At 41.5% G+C, this 20,245-nt stretch overlaps 2 protein-coding genes across 5 annotated transcripts in view; one reads left to right on the forward strand and one right to left on the reverse strand.

Moving 5' to 3' along the window:
* PSIP1 (PC4 and SRSF1 interacting protein 1) overlaps positions 1–13,623 on the reverse strand; it is a 35,804-nt gene extending 22,181 nt beyond the window's left edge. The window contains exons 1-5 of the mRNA XM_067316344.1: positions 13,451–13,623; positions 12,071–12,147; positions 7,724–7,862; positions 3,249–3,365; positions 235–342 (exon numbers count right to left, since the gene is read on the reverse strand). Of these exons, the coding sequence (XP_067172445.1) occupies positions 235–342; positions 3,249–3,365; positions 7,724–7,862; positions 12,071–12,147; positions 13,451–13,522 (513 nt within the window). The 5' untranslated portion in view covers positions 13,523–13,623. The remainder of the gene's footprint in view (positions 1–234; positions 343–3,248; positions 3,366–7,723; positions 7,863–12,070; positions 12,148–13,450) is intronic.
* Positions 13,624–18,925: 5,302 nt separating this feature from the next.
* Positions 18,926–20,245, forward strand: part of CCDC171 (coiled-coil domain containing 171) — a 155,842-nt gene continuing 154,522 nt past the window's right edge. For 3 of the 4 annotated variants that reach the window (XM_067315424.1, XM_067315425.1, XM_067315426.1), the window contains exon 1: positions 19,190–20,053. In XM_067315424.1, coding sequence (XP_067171525.1) covers positions 20,051–20,053 — 3 coding nt within the window. In that variant the 5' untranslated portion in view covers positions 19,190–20,050. Of the gene's footprint in view, positions 18,944–19,189; positions 20,054–20,245 lie in introns of those variants that run through there. The other variant, XM_067315429.1, reaches the window with a different exon arrangement.

Consider the following 20,245-nt stretch of genomic DNA (forward strand, 5'->3'; position numbering starts at 1 on the left):
TAACTTACAGACAAGCTAGACTAAATTTTCCTCACTGATGAAAGCTTTAACTCCTGCTAACTTCAATGAGATGTATAAACTGTAACTGAATGCATATGAGGTCTTATATTTTAAACTGCTCCTGAGACAGTCACCCTGGTAGTAACTGTAGTATTCAGAGATTAAATTTGTAAGTCAACTGACATAGCACTGAAATGTTTTTCTTTATGTGGAAAAAGATAAGCTTTCACATACTTCACTACTTGGTTTTTCAGAAGGTACATCATCTTCCTTTGTTGAATCCATCTCTTTTTCTTCTGTTTCAGCTTCTGTAGGTAAGTTATTATCCTCTTTAGGAGATAACTGCAAATTGAAAAATCAACAAAGAGTAACTAAAAAATGTATAGGAAGAAAAATTTTTAGAGGAATAAAGGTGGAAAGAGAACAAACTAATAACTATCAGCCTGCTGCCTGCTACTACTAGCCAGCTTTGCTAAAATAATTTAAGTCCAGATTCACACTGCTTTTTCAGGAACACATAAAAAGCCTAAGTCAGGACACCTTCACTCCAGTATATAATTGCAGATAGCAGTCATAACAGGTCAAAATACAGCAGTGTGCCATGATGGAACTTCAACTCCAATTTGTGTTCACAGTAATGTAACTATGCTTTTTTACCATATCACTATTTCATCAGTACTTCTAAATGTTCATACCAGTATTCAAGATTCATTTGGACCACTGTTTGTCCTCATATATGAGTAAGAGTCATGGCCCACATTTATCAAAGAACATCACTCTACTGAACATGGACCTCATGCAGTAGACAGACCACAAACAAGATGTTTAATCATTTGTGAGTTAGGATTACACGACACCAATTAAGTGACCAATTACTGTGCCTTTTTTCATGTTTGAGAGTATTCAAATTTGAAAATCAAGCCATACAAACTATATATCAAGCTTTATGAACTATATTATAGTTCATAAATGAGCTGTAATAGTTCATTTGGAGATAATCACCATAGCCTTGCAGCCAATATATGTGCATGCTTTTTAGATCCTCAGTGCATCCTTTCAATTTTCAATGCTACAGCCTTGTCCCACTTGTAAGCACCTTCTATGAAATTCCCTTTTCAAAGTAAATACAGTTCTTAATTTCAACACTGAACAAGCAATTCAGGCAGAAGGCTATCGTACAATATTCATAATTATTTGAAGACATGCAGTATCACTGATTCTTTTTACAGATTATAATTAAGAGAAAAGAATCACTGGTATGCTAAAAGCCTGGGCAACCAGCAAGTGCAGCAATCAGTTTAAAAGAATGTTGCAACTCCATTAGTATCAAAACAAACGGAATGAGAGATTACTTGTAAATCTGATCCATATTTTGCCCTAAATTGATTAAAAAACTAATTAAAGAAACCTATGTAAAAGATCCCTTGAGGTTCTTCCATTCCATCTTTGCATTTAAAGGGCTCTCTGTATGGTCTTCTTACTTCCTTTTGACAGTGCAAACTTGGGACAGTATGAAAACACCTTTCAGAGGAAACATGAGCCTAAGACATTGCCACCCCACCCCACCACCCTCCCCAGCCATTGCATAGCTTTCGCAGTGAGACAGACTGGTTAACCAGTCCAGTTTTAAAAAGTTATCCTCCAGCAGCATCAAATGCAGGGGAACAAAAGCTTTTATCAGCATTGCACATGGGAAGAAAGAAGAACAGTAACTGGTTAAGTAATACTACCAGAAAGCTACTTATCGAACTGTGCTCCTGAAGTATAGCAGAACAGAAGCCAAAACACTCTGATCTTCCAAATGTGAAAATATTTAATGGAACACTTAAAGCAAGGGGAAGTTGAGAGAAACAACCTATAAATAAGAACTCCGGACAAACATCTGCAGACTCCCACTCATTATAACAACTCTGGACATCATCTAACAGTATAGTACCAGCACACTAGATTTTTATCAAAGGTCTCTTTTTTCCCCCGCTTGAAAAAGAAACTATTAGAGCTACCAGATGCTCTAATACACGAGGAACATTTGCTACATCTTTAACACACTGGAAATTCTTCTGTTTCAATTATGAATCAATGCTGAAAGACATTGTCAGCCATGTCTACAGAAAGATAACATTAAAGCTTGGGAAATAATCAAAAGGAAAACTATCAGAACTAAGGCAAGTCTATTCAAAAGAGTGTGACACTTAAACTAAGGACACTGATATCCTGTAAGGTAGTTATTTCCAGAAATGAGTTAGAAATAACTGATACACTAAAAATGTATTAATACCATCTGCATCAAAAGCTTTCTGATTTTAGGATTCTGTTCTCCTTAATAAATCTGAAAAGAAATCACACACAACATCTTTTCCATATCATATGGAAAAAAAAAAAAAATATATATATATATATATATATATATATGACAAAACTAAATATTCAAGGATGCAGAAAGTACAAAGGTATTTTCTATATTCTGTAGTATCATCAAGTGCATAATAAGCTGGAAGGTTCCCCTCTCATAGTAGGGACTACATACAGCAGCAGTAAACACAAAGACATTTCAGACAGAAATACATTTTCTTAGTGTGGATACGATATATTTAAAAAGAACAGAATCTTGTTTCAGAAGGATTTTAAAACATGCATGCATTTATGCAGCCAAAAAGCTAATCTTTCTATATAAATTATTATATACCAATTACTGACAAACACTTTCCTGATCTGGAGTTTGACTGATACAACTATGAAATCTTTTATGTGCATTCACACTACAGAGTGTGGAGTAATCCAAATTGACTCTTGAAATCTGTTTAGTCAAATACACCAAGTGCTCTTTCAGCCTAGACAGAACCTAATGTTCTGTTAGGCTGTTCAGCCAAAAAAATATCACAATTAAAGAGAGCCCTACTTGTCTAGGCTATTAAACAGTGTTCAAAAAGAGAAAGGAAAGCTTAACAGTAAACTTTGGTAATCATTTCTACTTCCACCTAGCCAAGAAATACTGTATGAATTTTGTTCAAGTGTATACTGATTTAGAAAGATAGATCTGTAAAGAAATTCATTTTCAAAAGTATCTATATCACCATAAAAGAGAGAGAGAAGGACAAAAATACAGTGTATATGCCTGAAAACAAGCAAAGAAAAGGCAATTACAATAGTAAAGCACTGTCACTTTAAAATATTTAAATAAGAATTGTCAACACACTTTTTGCCTAAAAAAAATTCTGATAAAACAAAACATGAATTCAGTTACTTACTTTTGAGACAGCAGGTTTTCTCCTTTTAACTCCTGCTTTTTCTTCACTCCCCTCAGCAGGCTCTGGACTGCTTTCTTGAACAGTTTCTTTGATAGGGCTGTTAACAGCTGGATGGGACTTCAATATAAAAACATCACAGTTGAGATCTAAATCCCTTTCTGAACTACAGAGTAATGATATCAAGAGTAATGATATCAAGAGATGTTCTGCCATCTGTAAGTTACTGCAGAAAAGATCTGCCTAAGAAACCCTTTACTAGAACTGTAATATTAAAAAAATCTTATTTTATTAATTTATACCTTTTGACTTAAATTGTATTTTCATTAACTAACTTTCAAGCTCTCATGCAATAACAGTAATTTATTTGCACACTACAAATACTGCAAGGTAACATTTACCTTAAGTATAAATTAAAAAAAGGAAAAAGGAAAAAAATTGGAGCTTTGAGCCACATACAGTTTGTGAGGCTCCTTGCCCAAGAGATGAAGTCACACTAGAAATCAATTTCAGCATAAGGTACCATCTTTGAATGCAGTGAACATGAGGCAAATTCCACATGTGTTTTTTGTCTATGCAGCCACAAATGTAATAAAGCCAATTAACAATTCTTCACCAAAAAGTGTAAGAAACCAAAATCCACTACCAAGAACTTTCCAGGCATTGTAAAAGAAAAAAAGAGGGTGGGGGGAGGGCAAACCAAAAACACCCTCACCACATTGGGTAAAAAAGCAAGTCTGAGCTCCCTCCTAGCCGAGAGGTGCATTTTTAAATGAGCTATCAATCCTATGTGAGCAAGGAGGGTGACTACCTCGCAACATGAGCAGAATAACATAATAAAGGGTAAAGAATTAAAGTCAAAGACATGGAAATAGAGGAGGGAAAGGGAAAATTACTATTTTTAATTCCATTACTTTGTGGACAGCATTTTCACTCTTAAACATTAGTTCTTTTGAACAAAGCAGGCAGAACTCCTTTGACTCTTAATTTTTCCCCTGCTGAGGAAGTGGTTTTGGATTTAAGCTCAAGCCACAAGCTCCCCTCTACCCTCCACCTCCCTTACTAACAGTTACAAGCAACATCTGCAAAGTATAAATACTGCTTTCAGAACATTCCAGCTAGTTGTCAGTTAAACAGCAAATGCAGCTCTCAGGACTCATCAAGACAAAATACACCCAGTAAAGAGGTAGGGAAAAAAAGAGAAAAGAAAAATATTTGTGAACAAGTTAATCTCTCTTCATGAATGACTGATAAGTTTGTCCCTTTAATACTATCTTGTATCCAACCTAAAAATTCAGTTTTGCCAACATCTCAATATAATCTTCCCACTCTAACCTTACTCTCTGTGCCCAAACACTAAATTCTCTACTCATCCTTAGTTTTTAAGTTCTAACAACTATATTGTCTTTCTTCTGTACCATAATTGAGCTTTGTGTAACTCTTAGGAAATTTTGTTTTAATCAAAGAATTTGCATGTAGATCAAACACAAAGATCAAGCAACATCTTAAGATATATCCATCCATGTCCAATAGTACAGCTAAAAAGCTCGACAGTCTCCCTATAACTTCATTTAACAACTCCTGCGACATACTATTTGGCCATAATATGTTGTCCAACTTTAATATCACTGGAAAAATATTTTTCTCAACTTATTAGTTTAATTATGTTAACTTTCCTCTGAATCTTCATTCTTCATCACCAAATACTTGTGTGATACCACCAATATCTTCACTTTCAAGATTACTCACTGCCTATGCTGACCCTCTTTTTTTATACCCCTCTTCGGCTTCTGAGGTCCCAACTTTGCTAATTTCAACCACTCTGATGCCTTTAAAACAGGCACAAGCTTCCACATAAACTTCCATAAAACTGCAACACTATATACAAACACTCTTAAATCCATTTTCCTTCCCCAACTAAAGTGTCTAGAAGCCTCCATCCCTCAAAAAAACCCTAACATTAATAATGACAGAAGCAGAGATTACTTCATTTCAGGCAGGTGTGCATTCTTTTCCTTACTGCTAGAAGAAAGAATCTGTACTCATTTCTCCAGCTTAGAAAATAAGATGCTAAAGTAACACCCCCACAAGGAGTGTTGCAACATAGCCAAAACACCAAGGGAACTAACAGAACATAAACCAGATAATTCTAAAGTCTCATCACTGTGAACTGTATATTATCCTGCAAAACATGTACAGAGATAAGGCTTATTTCAGCACATGAGCTGAAAACAAGTACAAATTAAATAAAAACAAATCTCAGTCTTCCCCCTGCCATAGATAAAGTGGCACCTTCCTTCATCTTATCTGTAGTTTTTGAAGGAAGAGTGACATAATATTCCATTCTGAGAATTAAGCCCCCAAAATAGTGCTCAGTGAAAAAACATGGAAGACCACACAACTGACTTGAAAACTATCAAAGTTTACCAAAGTAAAGCATCTCTGAATTAGGTCCTATTGGCGGTTTTATTTCAGATCAAGTAAGCTTTAATTTGTCTGTTTTACAACCTCATCCATTTTACAAAATGTCAAGTTTAGTCAGCTATTTAGAGATGTTCTCCTTCAGCACCAAAAAGAACCGCTCACAAGCAAGAACAGGAGCTGGCTAACTCCTAAAGGCTTGATTTGCTGCAAGTAAAACCTTCTTTTAACTGTGCAAAACACAGGATACAAAGAGAGGGCAAGCAAAGTAAAAAGGTTTCTCCAGTTAAAGTGAAGATTTAGAAGAAAATTTATCCGAGTCTACTGTATTACTTCATTCATTCTATAAAACTGAATAAACAGTGAATTAGTCATCAGGGCTCTGCAGTCCAGTTGCTTTAACTGCTAAGCAATCACTACTAAGTAACATTTCTTCTTTCAATAAGCTTAAGGATCACTCACAGGAGGAAAATTTAAATATGACCTGTGGAAAGAAAAAGCTTCTTTTTCCTTTTTAAATGAAGAAATGGAGGGAGGAAAATAGCAAAGAACCCAATGGCTCTAGACAGAACCCAACTTGTTCACAGAAGTCTGACAGAGCTGTCACAGAATCTGAAGGCATCTGAATGGAACTCAAGAGGTGGCAAACACCACCCCCCACAAAAGCCGCTGGACTAAAAAAACAGTATGTATCTGCTGATGGCATGTTTTATGTATTTCCCTTTGGAAATGTAAGCTATTTAGGAATGTCTGAGCTGCTATGAAAACAACTCAAAGCAGTGTTTAATTGAAATCACTGGTCCTTGCTATGAGACAAAATATTAGAAGGGCTCTTTGATATGGATTATTTAAACCCAGATTTTCAACTTGTTTAGAATGACTAGTAACACAAAACTCAGTTATGGTTCTCAACTCCCTCAGCTATCCACGCAGTATCTCTTCTAAACCCTGTCACAATGAAAATAGTGAAAAGGTACGTTACTTGTATTTTTCAGTAGGAGGAACCTGTCCCTTATTAATAAAGTCCTTCCCCACTGACAAAGGGATTAACATCTTTTCATATACATAAGATATTTTATTCAGGAGGAATATCTTTCTCTGCTTATCTGCTGATTCTACTTCAGAAACTCTAAATTCTTCTCTATGCAGGTTCTCCTTCAAACCAGGCACACGGTAACTTGGGATGTTTTATGGAGCAAGGATTAACTGGTGCAGAAATTGCACTCTGGCATTTCAGGTAAGAGCAGTGAATAACACTCAGACCAATTTTTGTTATTTTTGCTGCAGTGTTGTCTAGACTGCCTAGTATACGATCAGGGTCCACTATGCATTGCAAAAAGACAACAGGCTACAGGATGTTCGCAGCAAGTAGGCAAAGACAAAATGAACACGACAATTTCCTGGGCTTCAAAGTAAATTTGGGGCTTCTTATGGATAGATAGCTCCAGTTTAAGCCTAGAAGACTTACCAAGAGGGCAAGAAATGAGGAATCACTGACAGATAAAAATTGAATCAAGCATATTAAGTGCTAGTTTGGGGGCAAAAGCTAAGTGCTGCATTGCTTCCAACCACTAGAAGGAAAATACAGTACACAGCATAATCACGAAATAAGATGTTACAGAGATACCTGTGGAGAAAAACACTTGGGTGTAGAGAATAAAAGCATAGCGACTGAGGTTCCACAAAGTCACTACTTTTGAAGCATATTTGTATAGCACCTATGACATTTGTAACTTGATATGTATTGTGACTGAGTAGGATTTTAAAAAACACGTTCATCTCTTAATAACGTTAGCCCTGTACTCCAAAACTGTCAACATGATTCCTCCTGAACTTACTATAATAAACTGACATCTCCAATTATACAAAAGAACCATCTCTTTTATATTACAAAAAAAGAGAACAATTGTTTAAAAAACAACAAAAAATGCCCTGCAACATCAATCCAACCTAGAATTGAATGACAGAAAAATATATTGCCCTACAGCAGGGAAACCCTCATCACTTTTTTCTGCAAGAGAATAGTAACAAAGATTTGCAAACTCTGGATAACTCACCTGCTGATGAGAGAACTTCACTTTGGGATTGTTGTCAATTTCCCATAACCCTTCATTAAAACCTTTTCTTTTATTTGGTTTGCCATATTTATCTTTATTTTCAGAATAAGGGAATATATCCTTTGGTCCCAAAAAAGCCCTTCAGGAGAGAGAGAGAAAGAGAGAGAGAGAGAAAAAAAATAACCACAAAAATCTCATGTTTTAAATGGTTAGTCTTTTCAAAGAAGAATAAGCACCAAATGTTATTAAGATACAAAACTCATTACTGAGGCAACTGATGCTACTACATAAGCATCTTAATTTTCCTAAACTTCTGCCTTCAACAGCCCTCATCTTCCATTACTACTACCACACAGGGCTCTTCTCCTTCCTGGGATATTAAGTATCTGGGCAAGAAACTGCCAATGCTGTGTCCCATTAAGATTGCATCTGATAAGGCAACCAGCTACTGTGACCCAGAACAATTAAAAGCTAAGCAGCTCATTTATGGAAGAAAGAGTAGTTGCTTCCTTAGGAAAATAAGGATTCTTCATTCTTCAAATTTTAGCCTTAAATTCTGACAATGCATTTTTAATTGCAAGGAAGCAATTAGAAGAAGAAGATATGGCTCCAAGCCAACAAAGAAAAATCTTTTGGAGTTTTTAAATCAGAAGCACTATAGTTAAAAGACAAAATTAAAGAAAAATCTTTAGCATATCTGAAATGAAAAAGCAATACCAGAATATACTGAATGCCCAGGTCTTTGTAAAAGTGCTACGTAAGTCAGCACTATCCCGTAGTTTTTCAGTGTGTAAAGGCAGGACCTTAATCATTTGAATTCCTTATTTAAGTCATAAAAATAAGGAACTGCTCCTTATTTTAAGGTTCTCCAATCCCATCCTTGATAAAATAAACATTAAAAATTTGATTTTGTTTACTCTGTTCTCTCCGTAGAGGACTTAAGACAGTTTTTATATCTTTGTCTTTATCTACAGAAACTGGCCTCCCCTAAAAAAGCCAACCCCCACAACATAGTAGTATCCCTAGTGCCAGTTGTACAAGTAAAGCTGTTAGCCTAGTAGTTCTGTGTCAAAGTCACATTATCCACACTATTATTTCCTCTAAGATCGACTTATGAAAACAAGATAACAAATTACTGAAGACCAATATTCTGGTGTTACTCATGGAAAATTTAAATGGATACCACTAAGCTCCATTTTCCTATTTTCTACTATTATCTTTAAAAGGAGCTACTTGAGACTTACACCCTATTGAACAAAAAGGGAAGATACAAATCACCTAGAAAGGTTATTTCCTATCCCAGCAGTAAAACACTTACCTATGTGCACAAAGTAGTAAGTAAGCCACCATGACAGATTAGACTGCAAACCACCCATGTCTTTGCAAGAGATGGCTAGAAAGAATTCAGTCACCATGGGGACCATGTACCTGCAACACCTACTTAACCAGAGCAAAAGGCTGGGGGGGGGGGGAGGGGGCAGAAACAGGAAGAGAAAAAATAGGAAACACTGCGTCTGTTCTTCCGCTATCCCCTGAAGAAGCATTTTTCCAAGGTTTAAGGCCCTTCCCACATTGCTCAGGCTTCAAAAAACATCAGGATTTGGCTACCCTGAAAAGATCACGTAGCTTGCTAGGTTGATGAAGTTAACCCCCTTATGTATTGAAAAGAAAAAAGGACCACAAAAACTTGAACAGGAGAGACATTACCCTAATGCACAGAGACCGGGGACTACAGTTCACAGTGCGACTTTCTACTTGCCTGTGACTAGCTAAAATTTGCCAATTACTGGTACAACAGATCCAAACAAAGCTTTTATTAAAATGCAAATATCTTCTTTATTACTATCCTTTAGAAAAGGGTACTATTCCTATGTTAAGACAGCATGAAAACGAACAAAACAAACCTCAGTCCAATCCCAAAAGCCTACTTTAAGAAGCATATTTATACACTGCACAGCAAGCAATGATACATTTAGTTGGGTTTGGCAAAACTTACAGAAAATTCAACAATGGCAATCAAAGTACAAGTTTATAGTTGTTTATAATAACTTGCAAAAATGAATTAATATTTTTCCTACAAGTCAGGTACAAATTATTCTGGAGCAAAGTTTGGGGTTTTCTTTTCCTCCTCTAGCTCCTCTCTTTCTGTTTTAACTTTCCATACAGCTGAAAAACATCACCCCTTACACAAAAGGGCTTTTTACCATGATTAAGCTCATAATCTTGATTTTCAGAGTTACCATTACTTGAAGTAAGATAGGCTGCTTATGTGCAGACTAATAAAGTCCTGAAGACACACTGTGACTAGCTTTGCACAGGTATATAATTTTAACTATGAAAAATACACTGCAGAACAAGTTAACTGAATTTAATTCCTGTTAAAAAGTATGGAAAATGGTTGCCTCTACCTAATTTCTGACAGACCACTAATCCATTACTCACTGCTACAAAGCTAAACAAAATTAAATGCCATGGAACAGAGTTCTCTTTTCACTTGGTCTGCTCCTTCCTATTGTTACACACAGCCATCTGCCTATACACATAGCTACGTATAGAAAGCAGAAGTACCACAAGATCAAGGACTATGGGACTATCACCTATTATCACTCTAAGGATCACAACATAAATGAGATGTTTAGAACAAAGACTACAAGACAGTTGGCTAATGGAAACATCCTGTAGTTTGTAATGTACAGGAAAAACAGAACTTTCTCTTATATTCTGAAGAAAAATCTCCTGAGGACTCCAAAATACAGCAACTGTAAATCTACAGTCTCACCAAAACTAGATCTCAATAAAAATTTGCTTTGTAAGAATATTAGAGTGAGGAATAGACATTTCAAATTTACCCATGTACAATTAGCCAAAAAAATTCCACACAATCAAGCGTGACTGAGGAACCTAAGTCACATTTAAAACAGGTCATGATGCTTCTCGAAATTTTACAAAGTTATTTTTAAAGCTTTGTATGAAGAGTTATTCTTTTTTCCCCTATATTTGAACTGTGTCCCTGAACTTGTTTTCAGAAACTATACAAAAACAAGTGGCGCAATCCAGAATAACATACATTACCACGGGAAGAAACAAAACAGTATTGTGTTTTTAACTGCCAAAACACCCTGGAAAAAAGTAAGGAGAAAGGTAACCTACTGTGTACTGCTTAGAATCAGCATTAAAAAAAGAAACAGGATTCAAACCTAGCAAGCTTGAATCAAATTCTGGGAGCCCCTTTTTGCCCACAAAACTACACACTCAAAAATAACTGAGCCACTGAACAGCTCCATTGAAAGATAAGAACAATTAAAGAATGCATAGTAAACTGAGCCAGGCACATGGATTATTTTTTGACAGAAAAGTTACTTCTTAGAAAAGAACCAAGTAGAAACACCTTCTCTTACCATTTATTTTTACAGATAGGTGGGAAGTACCAGATTAAAGAGATTTCAGTAGCCTTTCTAGAAACTGCAAGAAACAAGGCAGCTGTATACAGTACAGTTTCTATTTCTGTGACCTGTTTATCTACAATTTGCTATTTTATTACGAAAAAAAAGCAGGAAGAAAGAACAGCATTGTAACTTTTTAAAAAACAAACCAGGCGGTAAAGGTGGCACTGAATTTGAAGTCTTCACAATCTACCCTGGAACAACGAGTCATATCATGAAGTGATATGATGATTTTCAATGAAACAGTCAGAGAACAGTATAAAAAACAGCATACTTGGAACCATGTTTAGGAGTGGAAGAAACATAGCCCCTTCAAAGCAAATTTTGTATTTTATCGCAACATGCTAGCATCCAACAAGGATAAACATTTTGCAGGATGACAGGTACAAAACTAAACAGGATGAGACCTGGAGCATCAACTGCACCTCCTCATTCTCCCCTTGATATCTTCAGAACAAAGAAGACTCCCTCAAAAACCCTCGGAAAAAAAAAAGCCAATAAAGAACTTGGTCTATTTCTCAAATTTTCCTTATTTCATTATTCTCAGCTTATTTCAATATCTTTGAGAACTGAGAATTTGGGAAATATAGAAGACTATAATTAAAATCCATTATAAAAAAAAGAGAAACTTACCAGTCATACCACTTAAGGTAGGATCTGTTTTTCTTCTGATTAGAAAAAGAGTACATGACATGGTTGCAATCTACTATTCCCCTAAATAGCTTACATCAAATGTTAAAAGAAAGCTGCCTGTCTTGTCAAACAAGATCAATTTAGGAAGAGATGGTCTGCTATTGAATGCTATAGTTCTAAAATATACTACATTCAGGCAAGCTGTTAAGTTACTGTTGAGGCATTCGGCAAGGAAAAAAAAAAAGCATGCCCTTTAACATGAAGGACTTACGTCTCATGGGTGCCAAAAAAGAAAATAGGCATTTTATTTGTAGGAGGTTTTACTGCTCCATCAGGAACTTCATCCACCTAGGGGAAAGAGAAACTGTAATTAAAATTGAGTAACAGTTAAAAACAGTCTAAGGGGTAATATTTAAAAGCATTAAGTGTGAAAGAAAAGATGCTACAGAAAAGAAAGGAGGTTAAACAAAGCAGGTCACAAGGATTATGTGCTTAAAAAATGCAACCAAATCAAAAGACAGCATTAGCAACAATAGGAAAAGACAACTCTTTCTGTATTACAGCAACACTTATGTTACAATTTACAACAACAACAGAAAAACTCTAAGATGGGCTGCAAGTAAAAGCAGAATTCAATCCCATCCAAATACCACCTCCCCTTCAGCATAAACTATAGCAACACTTCCTATCTTTACACTGAACTGATGACTTGTCCAAGCCCAAATGTCAAACATTACAAAAATTAAAAGGTCGTTAAATTTGCTTTTAAAAAAATTCTTAACGCAGCAACTTAGCTAACCCTCTGGTAATGAGTCTTGCATCTACATTCCCACAACCACCAAATGAACTAAAGCAGTCACAAAACCTGGCACTACTCTTCTGGGAGTGAGAAGGGAGAACAAGAAAGAGGACCGGACAACTATCACATACTCTCAGTTTAGGGAAGCGCTAAAAGATTAGCTGACTTCACTATTAAAAAGTAAACCTTCCATAACTTCGGATTTGTTTAATTTGAAAAAGGAACAGTTACTCGGGAATAGCATTTTTGTTTTGTTAGGTTCTTGCGGAGTTCCAGAGCTTGTTATGCTACTGAACAGCACTTCTCATTTCTAAAAACCGAGTTAAATTGTGCAATAATTCAAATGCTTTTGATATTTTACCCCCAAAACAGAGCATGTCTCTTTATCTGCAAAGAGCCATATCTTTAATGAAGAGGCACAGAGAAAGTTTTAAGTAAATATAAATCTCATAAAGACTTTTTCTCACCTCAAAACTCTGCCCAGTAAGTTCATTTAAAAGCTTTCTAAGGTTCCCCAGAGAGCACTGCTTGACTTAGGGTAAAACCATTATACATGTCTTCACGCTATAAATTTCAGGCACCCCTCCCGAGCTTAGAAAGGGGGAAAAAGGCGACCAAAAACCACGAGGCAGGGGTATACATCGCAAGAGACGGGGCCGAGAGAGCAGCACAGGCAAGGCAGAGCGCGGCAGCCGCCACGGGACCTGGGAGCCGCTTCCAGCGCGAGCAGCGGCCTCGCCCGCGGCGGCGCTGAGGGCGGGGGCGATTCACCGGCGCGCGGCCACCGCGGCGGGAGCGGAGCCGGGGCCGGGGGCGGAAGGAGGCGGCGGCCCGGGGGCAGGGGCGCCTTACCCTGGCCGGCCAGTGCGGATAGCCTTTCATCTTGGCGAAGATCAGGTCGCCGGGTTTGAAATCGCGGCTCATGTTTTCTCACCGAGGCGCCGAGAGGGCCGAGGGGAGGGGGGCACCGCCGCCCCCGCCGCCGAGGAGCTGCCAGCCGCCGAGGTCCCGCTGCCAGGGGAAGCGCGACACAGGAGGCCCGTCAAGGCCGGGCGCCGCCGCCGGGCGCCCCGGGGCCCCGCGGCAGCGCCCCAACCGCCGCGCCGCCCGCCACGCCCCCCGCTCGCGCCGCCGCCGCCGCCCGCGCGGCCCGCTCGCGCCCGCCGCCGCCGCTGTCGCTGTCCCGGCCCCGCGCCGCTCCCGCCACACGGCCGCGCCGCCCCCCGCCCCGCACGCATCACGCGCGCTGCAGCGGAAGCGGCGCGGGCGGGCAGGAAGGCCCATCCCGCCCGCCCGCCCTGCTGCTGCCGCTGCCGCCGCCCGCGCCCCACCGCGCGGACGGACGGGCGCCCGGCCCGCAGCCCACCTCACCCGCCGCCGCCGCGGGAGGCGCCGCCGCGCTGCCTGCTCCCGCCAGGCGGGGCGATACCAAGCGGCGCGCGGCCGCCGGGGGAGGGCGGCGAGGCCGCGCAAGCCCCGCCGGAGGGAGGTGGCTCCGCTCCGCCCCGCTCCGCCCCGCGGGCGCGCACGGAGGCTGGCGGGGCAGCCCGGGCAGGAGGCCGCCCTGCTGCCGGCGGCACGGAGGAGGGGGCGAGCCCCGTCCCCCCCCCCCTCCGCCGAAGTGGCTCGTTCCGCCTCCCGCGGCGGGTGCTGGGGGGGGGGCGGGGCAGCGCCGCCGCGGGGGGAGTCGCCTCCCCCGGCCCGGGAGGAGCCCTGAGGCGCCCTCGGGCGGCGCGGCGCGGCGGGGGCGCCGGCCCCGGCCGCCGTTCCCATTAGTGCGACACACGGGGCGGCGGCCATAACGGCCGCCCGCCCCCCCCGGGCGGCCCGCGGTGGCAGCGCCGGGGCCGCAGGGCTGGAGGCTGGTGCGGAAGGTGCTGCGGCCGCCCCGAAACGCGGTGAGGGCGGCAGGGTCTCCGCGGGCGAGCGCGGAGGTGCGGCGTTCACCCGCGGCCTGGTGTTTCCCGCCGCTCCTTGGCCGCCTCCCGGTGCCATGTTCTCGTAACGGAGCCGCGCTGCCTCAGGCGGCGCTTCGTAGCCGCCCCGTTGAAATGACTGGCCGGCGGTGTGCGCCACCGAATAAATCCTGTTAATGTCTCCTTGCCAACAGCCCTCCCTGTCTTAAACTTTTCATCTCATATTGCTGCCAGTCCCAAAGCTGTTGATATTCCCCAAGTGCTCCGTATCTTGTTTTTTTATTCTTGTTTCTCGGATTTCTTCCAACATCCAGTAACTCATGCGCTTGGTTTCCGTCTCTAAAACTAGTGTTCTTACCCGCAACTCAGTCGTCAGGATTCCGGTTCTTTCCTGCGATTACTGCTCGTTCCGACTTTGCCTTACTCTCCTTGCCCCGATCCATATCTACTCTCTTCTAACTTGTTTACCCGTTAAGCTCACTCTTCGTCTAATTTCAGCGACTGCAGCCTCCCCTCTTTCTCTGCCTATCTCCCAATCTCCTTGTTGAATGCACCGGGCACCTTCAGCCTCCCCCTGCTTTCTCATGCAAATACCTTTTCCAGACAGAAAATCAAAGGTGCAGATTTTTACTCGGCGATTTCTTTGTCCCTGTCTTTATCACTGTCAGATCCTGTTGGGTTTCTTTCTCTACATTCAAAATTAGCGGGCCTGTCAGCTCTCCCTGTCTGATGGCCCCACACTGCGCCACTTGGAAATCACAGAACTGTATCTACAGGGTGCCAAATCAGGAAAAACAGATGTAGAAAACAGTAGTGGCACAAAATTTTACTTCTTACAGTTACATTAGCTAACACTGGCAGACTTAACCATTTCGTGGTTGAACACTCATTCTCTGCACACGACCCGATGCACAAGATTTACAGGCCAGTTTTCTGCCAGTGGTCCTCCATGCTACCTGGGCCCAAAAGTGAAGTTCTTAGGAAAAGAACAACCTTATGCTGTCAGGTTTGGATACTGAAATGCAGTCAGGCACAAAACACCCACTTGCGCAGAGAATCACCCAATCGATGCAGAGAAAGTTCTGCTTTATTCTAGATTCCCTTCTCTTTCATGTCAAAAAATTAGCAGCTAAAATTTAAAGAGGGGAAAGTAACTCTCTGAACAAATTGTAGTTTCTGCATGATCAGGCTCACTTATTCATTAAGTAAAGATAAGACTGAAGACAGACATTGTTTGAGTGAAAACTAACACAGAATGGAAAAGTGTGTATTCTGCAAAGCAGACATTGTGCCTGAAAGAAAGTTAAATGCCATAATGATGCTACTATATTTTGAGCAGTACAGATCACTGTTTTTTATCAAAAGATTTTTGTTTTGAATGATAAAATCTTAGAGCTTCAGATAGACCTCCCACCTGATGCAAAAGCAAAAGGTCAGTCAGTCCACTGATAAGCAGCGAGTTACAAGCCCTGTATGAACCTCGGGGTGAAAAACAGTTTCTCCCACGAGTGTTTGACTCTCTGGAGCTTGTCTGTTTGAAACAGTAGTTCCAACTGATTTCCTGCAGGTGTGGGTTATGTTGTGTTGCAAAGAAGCAAGCTGGTATCCTGTCTGAAAGTGAAGCAGTTGCTCTTTGCTCTGCTAAGGTTAGAACCAGGTTGAAGTATCATAGTACTGCATTCTCCTTCTGCCTGAACATCAGGCACTGCTTTTAGACACATTATAAGCAGGTATCCCTTCAGAATCTATTTCACAGAAATAAGTTAATGTTGGATGCAATGTGTGATACAGTTTTGATTTGTTTCTACTTTCCAAAGATACATATATATATATACACACACACACACACACACATATATGCATATTTAGACTGAAATATTCCTTGAACTGTGTAGAGCAGTCTAAAACCTTGTATACATGAGAGGTATTTTTTTAATAAAGGAGGAAGGAAGGGTGTTTGTTTTGCTACATAGGTGCAGCAACACTGTTCTGTCTTAAGTAACTTTTGTGAATCAAAGTAGAGAAGCTGGGCGTGTTATTTTGGGCAGATAAACTGATCTGCTAATAGGGTGAGCACTTGGTAAGCTATTATGGTACTAAAACCTATTAGAATTTGGGGCATGGTATTAAACCTCTATGATTCCTTTCATACTATCCCAAAATTTGTCTGACTTCAATAGCCATTTTCCATCTGGTTTGGTTCAATTTCTAACTACTTTTCAGACAAAAGAAGAGAAGGAGCCCTGTTGACTACTGTATTTTTGATCAGCAAGAAAACACCATGTTATTTTTAAGAGGAGTAACATAATAAAATCTTTCAATTTTGTGCACCTGGACAAAGTTAAAGAACTTTATTGATTTGGTATATAATAAGACACAACTACATAATGCAGAAGTAGCAAAAACACAGATAAAAGCCAGTTGTACAGATCATCACAAACTGGAAATTAAGATTTGAGACTTATTTTGGAGGGTGTGAAATATTATGAGACTTTTTTGTCTCTTGCAATTAAAATTTTAATCTGAATCCTGAAGGGTATTATTATCAGGTTATCTTTCACCTCACAGCTCAGAAAATTTCAGCCTAAAGTGATGTTTTGGCAGTTACTAGTAACAGGAAACAACTTTGGTATGAAAAGCGCTCAGGGACCTTAACTGCTATGACAGTACTTGTAATCATGAAGTACCTCATGCTGACTTAAAATCTAAAGCAAGTAGCTGTACTTCAAATTCAGTATGAGTATACTTTTTTTTTTCAGTGTGGTGAAGATAAGTTGATTCTGACTTCATAAATAACTACCTTTAGTGAGCATTATTTTCGCTCCTATGGGGAATTCCAGCTAGAAAAACTCATTGGTTTTTATGTGGGTTAAATTTGTTTTAATTTCAATTATGAATAGTACAAATGTTTCTGAAGAAGTTTTCTGATGGGATATAATCTGAGAACTTTAGTTTCAAAAGTCTGAATTAAAGAAAGATTTAGATTTGATTCTGTTTGCTTCCAGTTGTTGCATTCAGATTTAATGCTCAGACTAAATTTGGAAAGTGGCTTACCACACCAAATATAGCCAAAAAAAACTTAGAACAGGTATTACGATACAGATCCCTGTAATGATAAGAAAACTTACAAAAGTACTTGTACAGGCTATCATATTGGTCAGTTCTGCATATCCAGTACTGAAGAAACATGGCATGTACACAGTTCACTGGAGTTTGCTAATTCTATACACCCAATCTAGATGTGGGTACACCTGATTTATTCCTTATGGTCAACTTTGACTTTCCACACAGTTAAATTATATGATCCCTTGTACAGTCAAGTTTAATTAACTTTCCCACAGATGTTTTCTTACATTTTAAATACATTCATTCTGTGGCTGATCCATCAATATATAGTTCTCTTAAATGACCTGCTCATCATCTTCTGGACTGTATGTTTTCAAATAACCTGCCCATCTTTACACCACACATTTTCTTAGATTAACCTGGTCATTTCTGGATTATGTATTTTCCTGGATAACCTGCTAATCTGTGGACATGATGGTCTATTTTCCTTCAGATGCACATCGATATTAAGACACAGCACCTTACTGACATTTTCCAAGGGTGGCTCATGATAGCTATAACACAACCTTGATCATGCATATGTTCTTATTTTAGAGGGCCCAGATTTTATAGTGCCTGTAGAAATTCAAGTTGCATATTCATAATAAAATAATATATACAAAAAGCACTTTTCTAATTGCTTGTTATTAATGTGCTAATGTACATCGAGTTATGATGAGTGTCAAATTTGTACTTAAATTTAGTTCTCTTCAGCCTGCAGTGCAGTCTCAAGGAGAACGCCCTCCCCACTCTTGGGGGTAATTTTAGGAAGGATTTCGCTCAGCCTCCCTCGGTGGTGCTGCCCGGCGTCGCGCCCGCTTAAACGTGGGGCGGCCCCAGAGCTTGTCTGCGGGGGGCGGCCTTGCCGGGGCCTCCCCCACCTCGCTTCCTCACACCGCCAACCGCCCCCGCCGCCATCTCGGGCCGGGCTGCCCGAGGCCCGCCCGGAAGCGCAGGCCCCGCCCCCACTTCCGGGAGGCGGTGCCCCCCGCCCTCCGCCCTCCCCCGCGGCGCAGGCGCCCTGCGCGCCCGTGACGGGCCGTCGCGGCGCGGCGCCGGCGCTGCCGCCCGGGGGCAGGAGCGGGACCCGCCGCTCCGAGGCGGCCGGCGGCCGAGGCGAGGCGCGCCCCGCGCATGCGCGGCGCCCCTCCTGCCGACGTGACGCAGCGCGGCGCGAAGCGACGCGACGGTCGCCGGGGCGCTTTGTCGCCGCCCGCGTTCCGGCCGTTGCAGCCCCCTCCCCGCGCGGGGCGGGGCATGCGCGCGTCCTGCCGCCGGGCCCTAGCGACCGCGCGGCGTCGCCGGCGGCGGCGGCAGCGGAGAGGTGGGGCGCGGCGCGGCGGTCGGCCGGCCAGGCGGCCGGGGCGCAGCTCCGGCCCTGGCCCTGGCCCTGGCCCTGGCCCTGGCCCTGGCCCTGGCCCTGCCGGCGGGCTCGGGCTCGGGGGCGGCGGGGCCGCTCCCTCCCGCCTGGCCCGGCCGCTGGGCCGGCTCGCGGCGGCGGGCGGCGGCCTCGGGAGCGCGGCGGCGGCGGCAGCTGCTGCCCTGCGGCTGCAGCGGCCAGAGGCGCAGGCTCGCCGCTGCTGGTGAAGTTCCCCAAAGTAGCGGAGCACTTCTGTGTTTTTGGAGACGCGCGGGTTTTTGGGTGGCTTTTTGTTTGTTTGTTTTTTGTGGTCGCGCTTGGATGTTAATGGTGCGCTGCCCTGAACACTCCTCAGTCTGAGAGAGCTCTGGGCATCTTCCCTTCAGCCAGAAGCGCGCCGTCACGTTAAACTTCCCTTAGGCTTGCCTCATACCCCCTCTGAATCATTAATAGCAACACTGACTTAAACAAAAGATAGTTTTCCTGGTCTCTGTACTGAAAAGACAGTATAACTTTGATTATAGCTTGCAGAAAAATTATGGTTTGCATTTGTAAAAATCCCACGATACTTTTGGCATAAACCACCGATTGTACGTTTTTTATAGCTTCTAGTTTGAAAATGTTATTTATGCTTAACATTCCACAATTCATAGTGGTGAGTTTTAAGAGCATGGTTAGATTTATTTTATACTGGGAAGTCTCACTGGAGTTAGTAAAGTTAGTGTATGTTCAGAAGCTCATGGAAAGAGTATCTCACACCATTTGTAGGAAGCGCCCATCAAAGGCATATTAACTTTTGTTACCATTTATTTTAATTTTATAGGGCTTCCCCAAGCCATTTCATGGCATCTGAATACTTCATTTTCCATCAGTGAAATAGCATTCTTCTTTTGAATGTTTGTATTTGTTGCTAATAAGCTAGCTATAATACCTATTTAGTAAGGGAGTGTTGCATATTGAAGACCCATTCAAAAATAGCATTCCCATGGAACATCCTTTAGATTTTTTTCTCTCTGCATGACTTAAGAGTAATTTCAGGAACTTTTCAAACTGCACAGTGGTGTGAATGTGATGGTATGTTTTGATTATGTTTTGAGACTAAGATTTTTCACTCAAGGTATTCACTGCTGGGTTAGTCAGTGGATTCTATTCTTGAGGGGAACAAAGGCTTTCCAACCGAGAAAGTCTTACTTATAGCTATATATATCTTTTTCCTATAGGTCATTATGAGATGTTGAAGTAGGATGCAGTGGCTTGTCTTCGAGC

The sequence above is a fragment of the Apteryx mantelli genome, chromosome Z, assembly GCF_036417845.1.
Source record: "Apteryx mantelli isolate bAptMan1 chromosome Z, bAptMan1.hap1, whole genome shotgun sequence".
NCBI lineage: Eukaryota > Metazoa > Chordata > Aves > Apterygiformes > Apterygidae > Apteryx > Apteryx mantelli.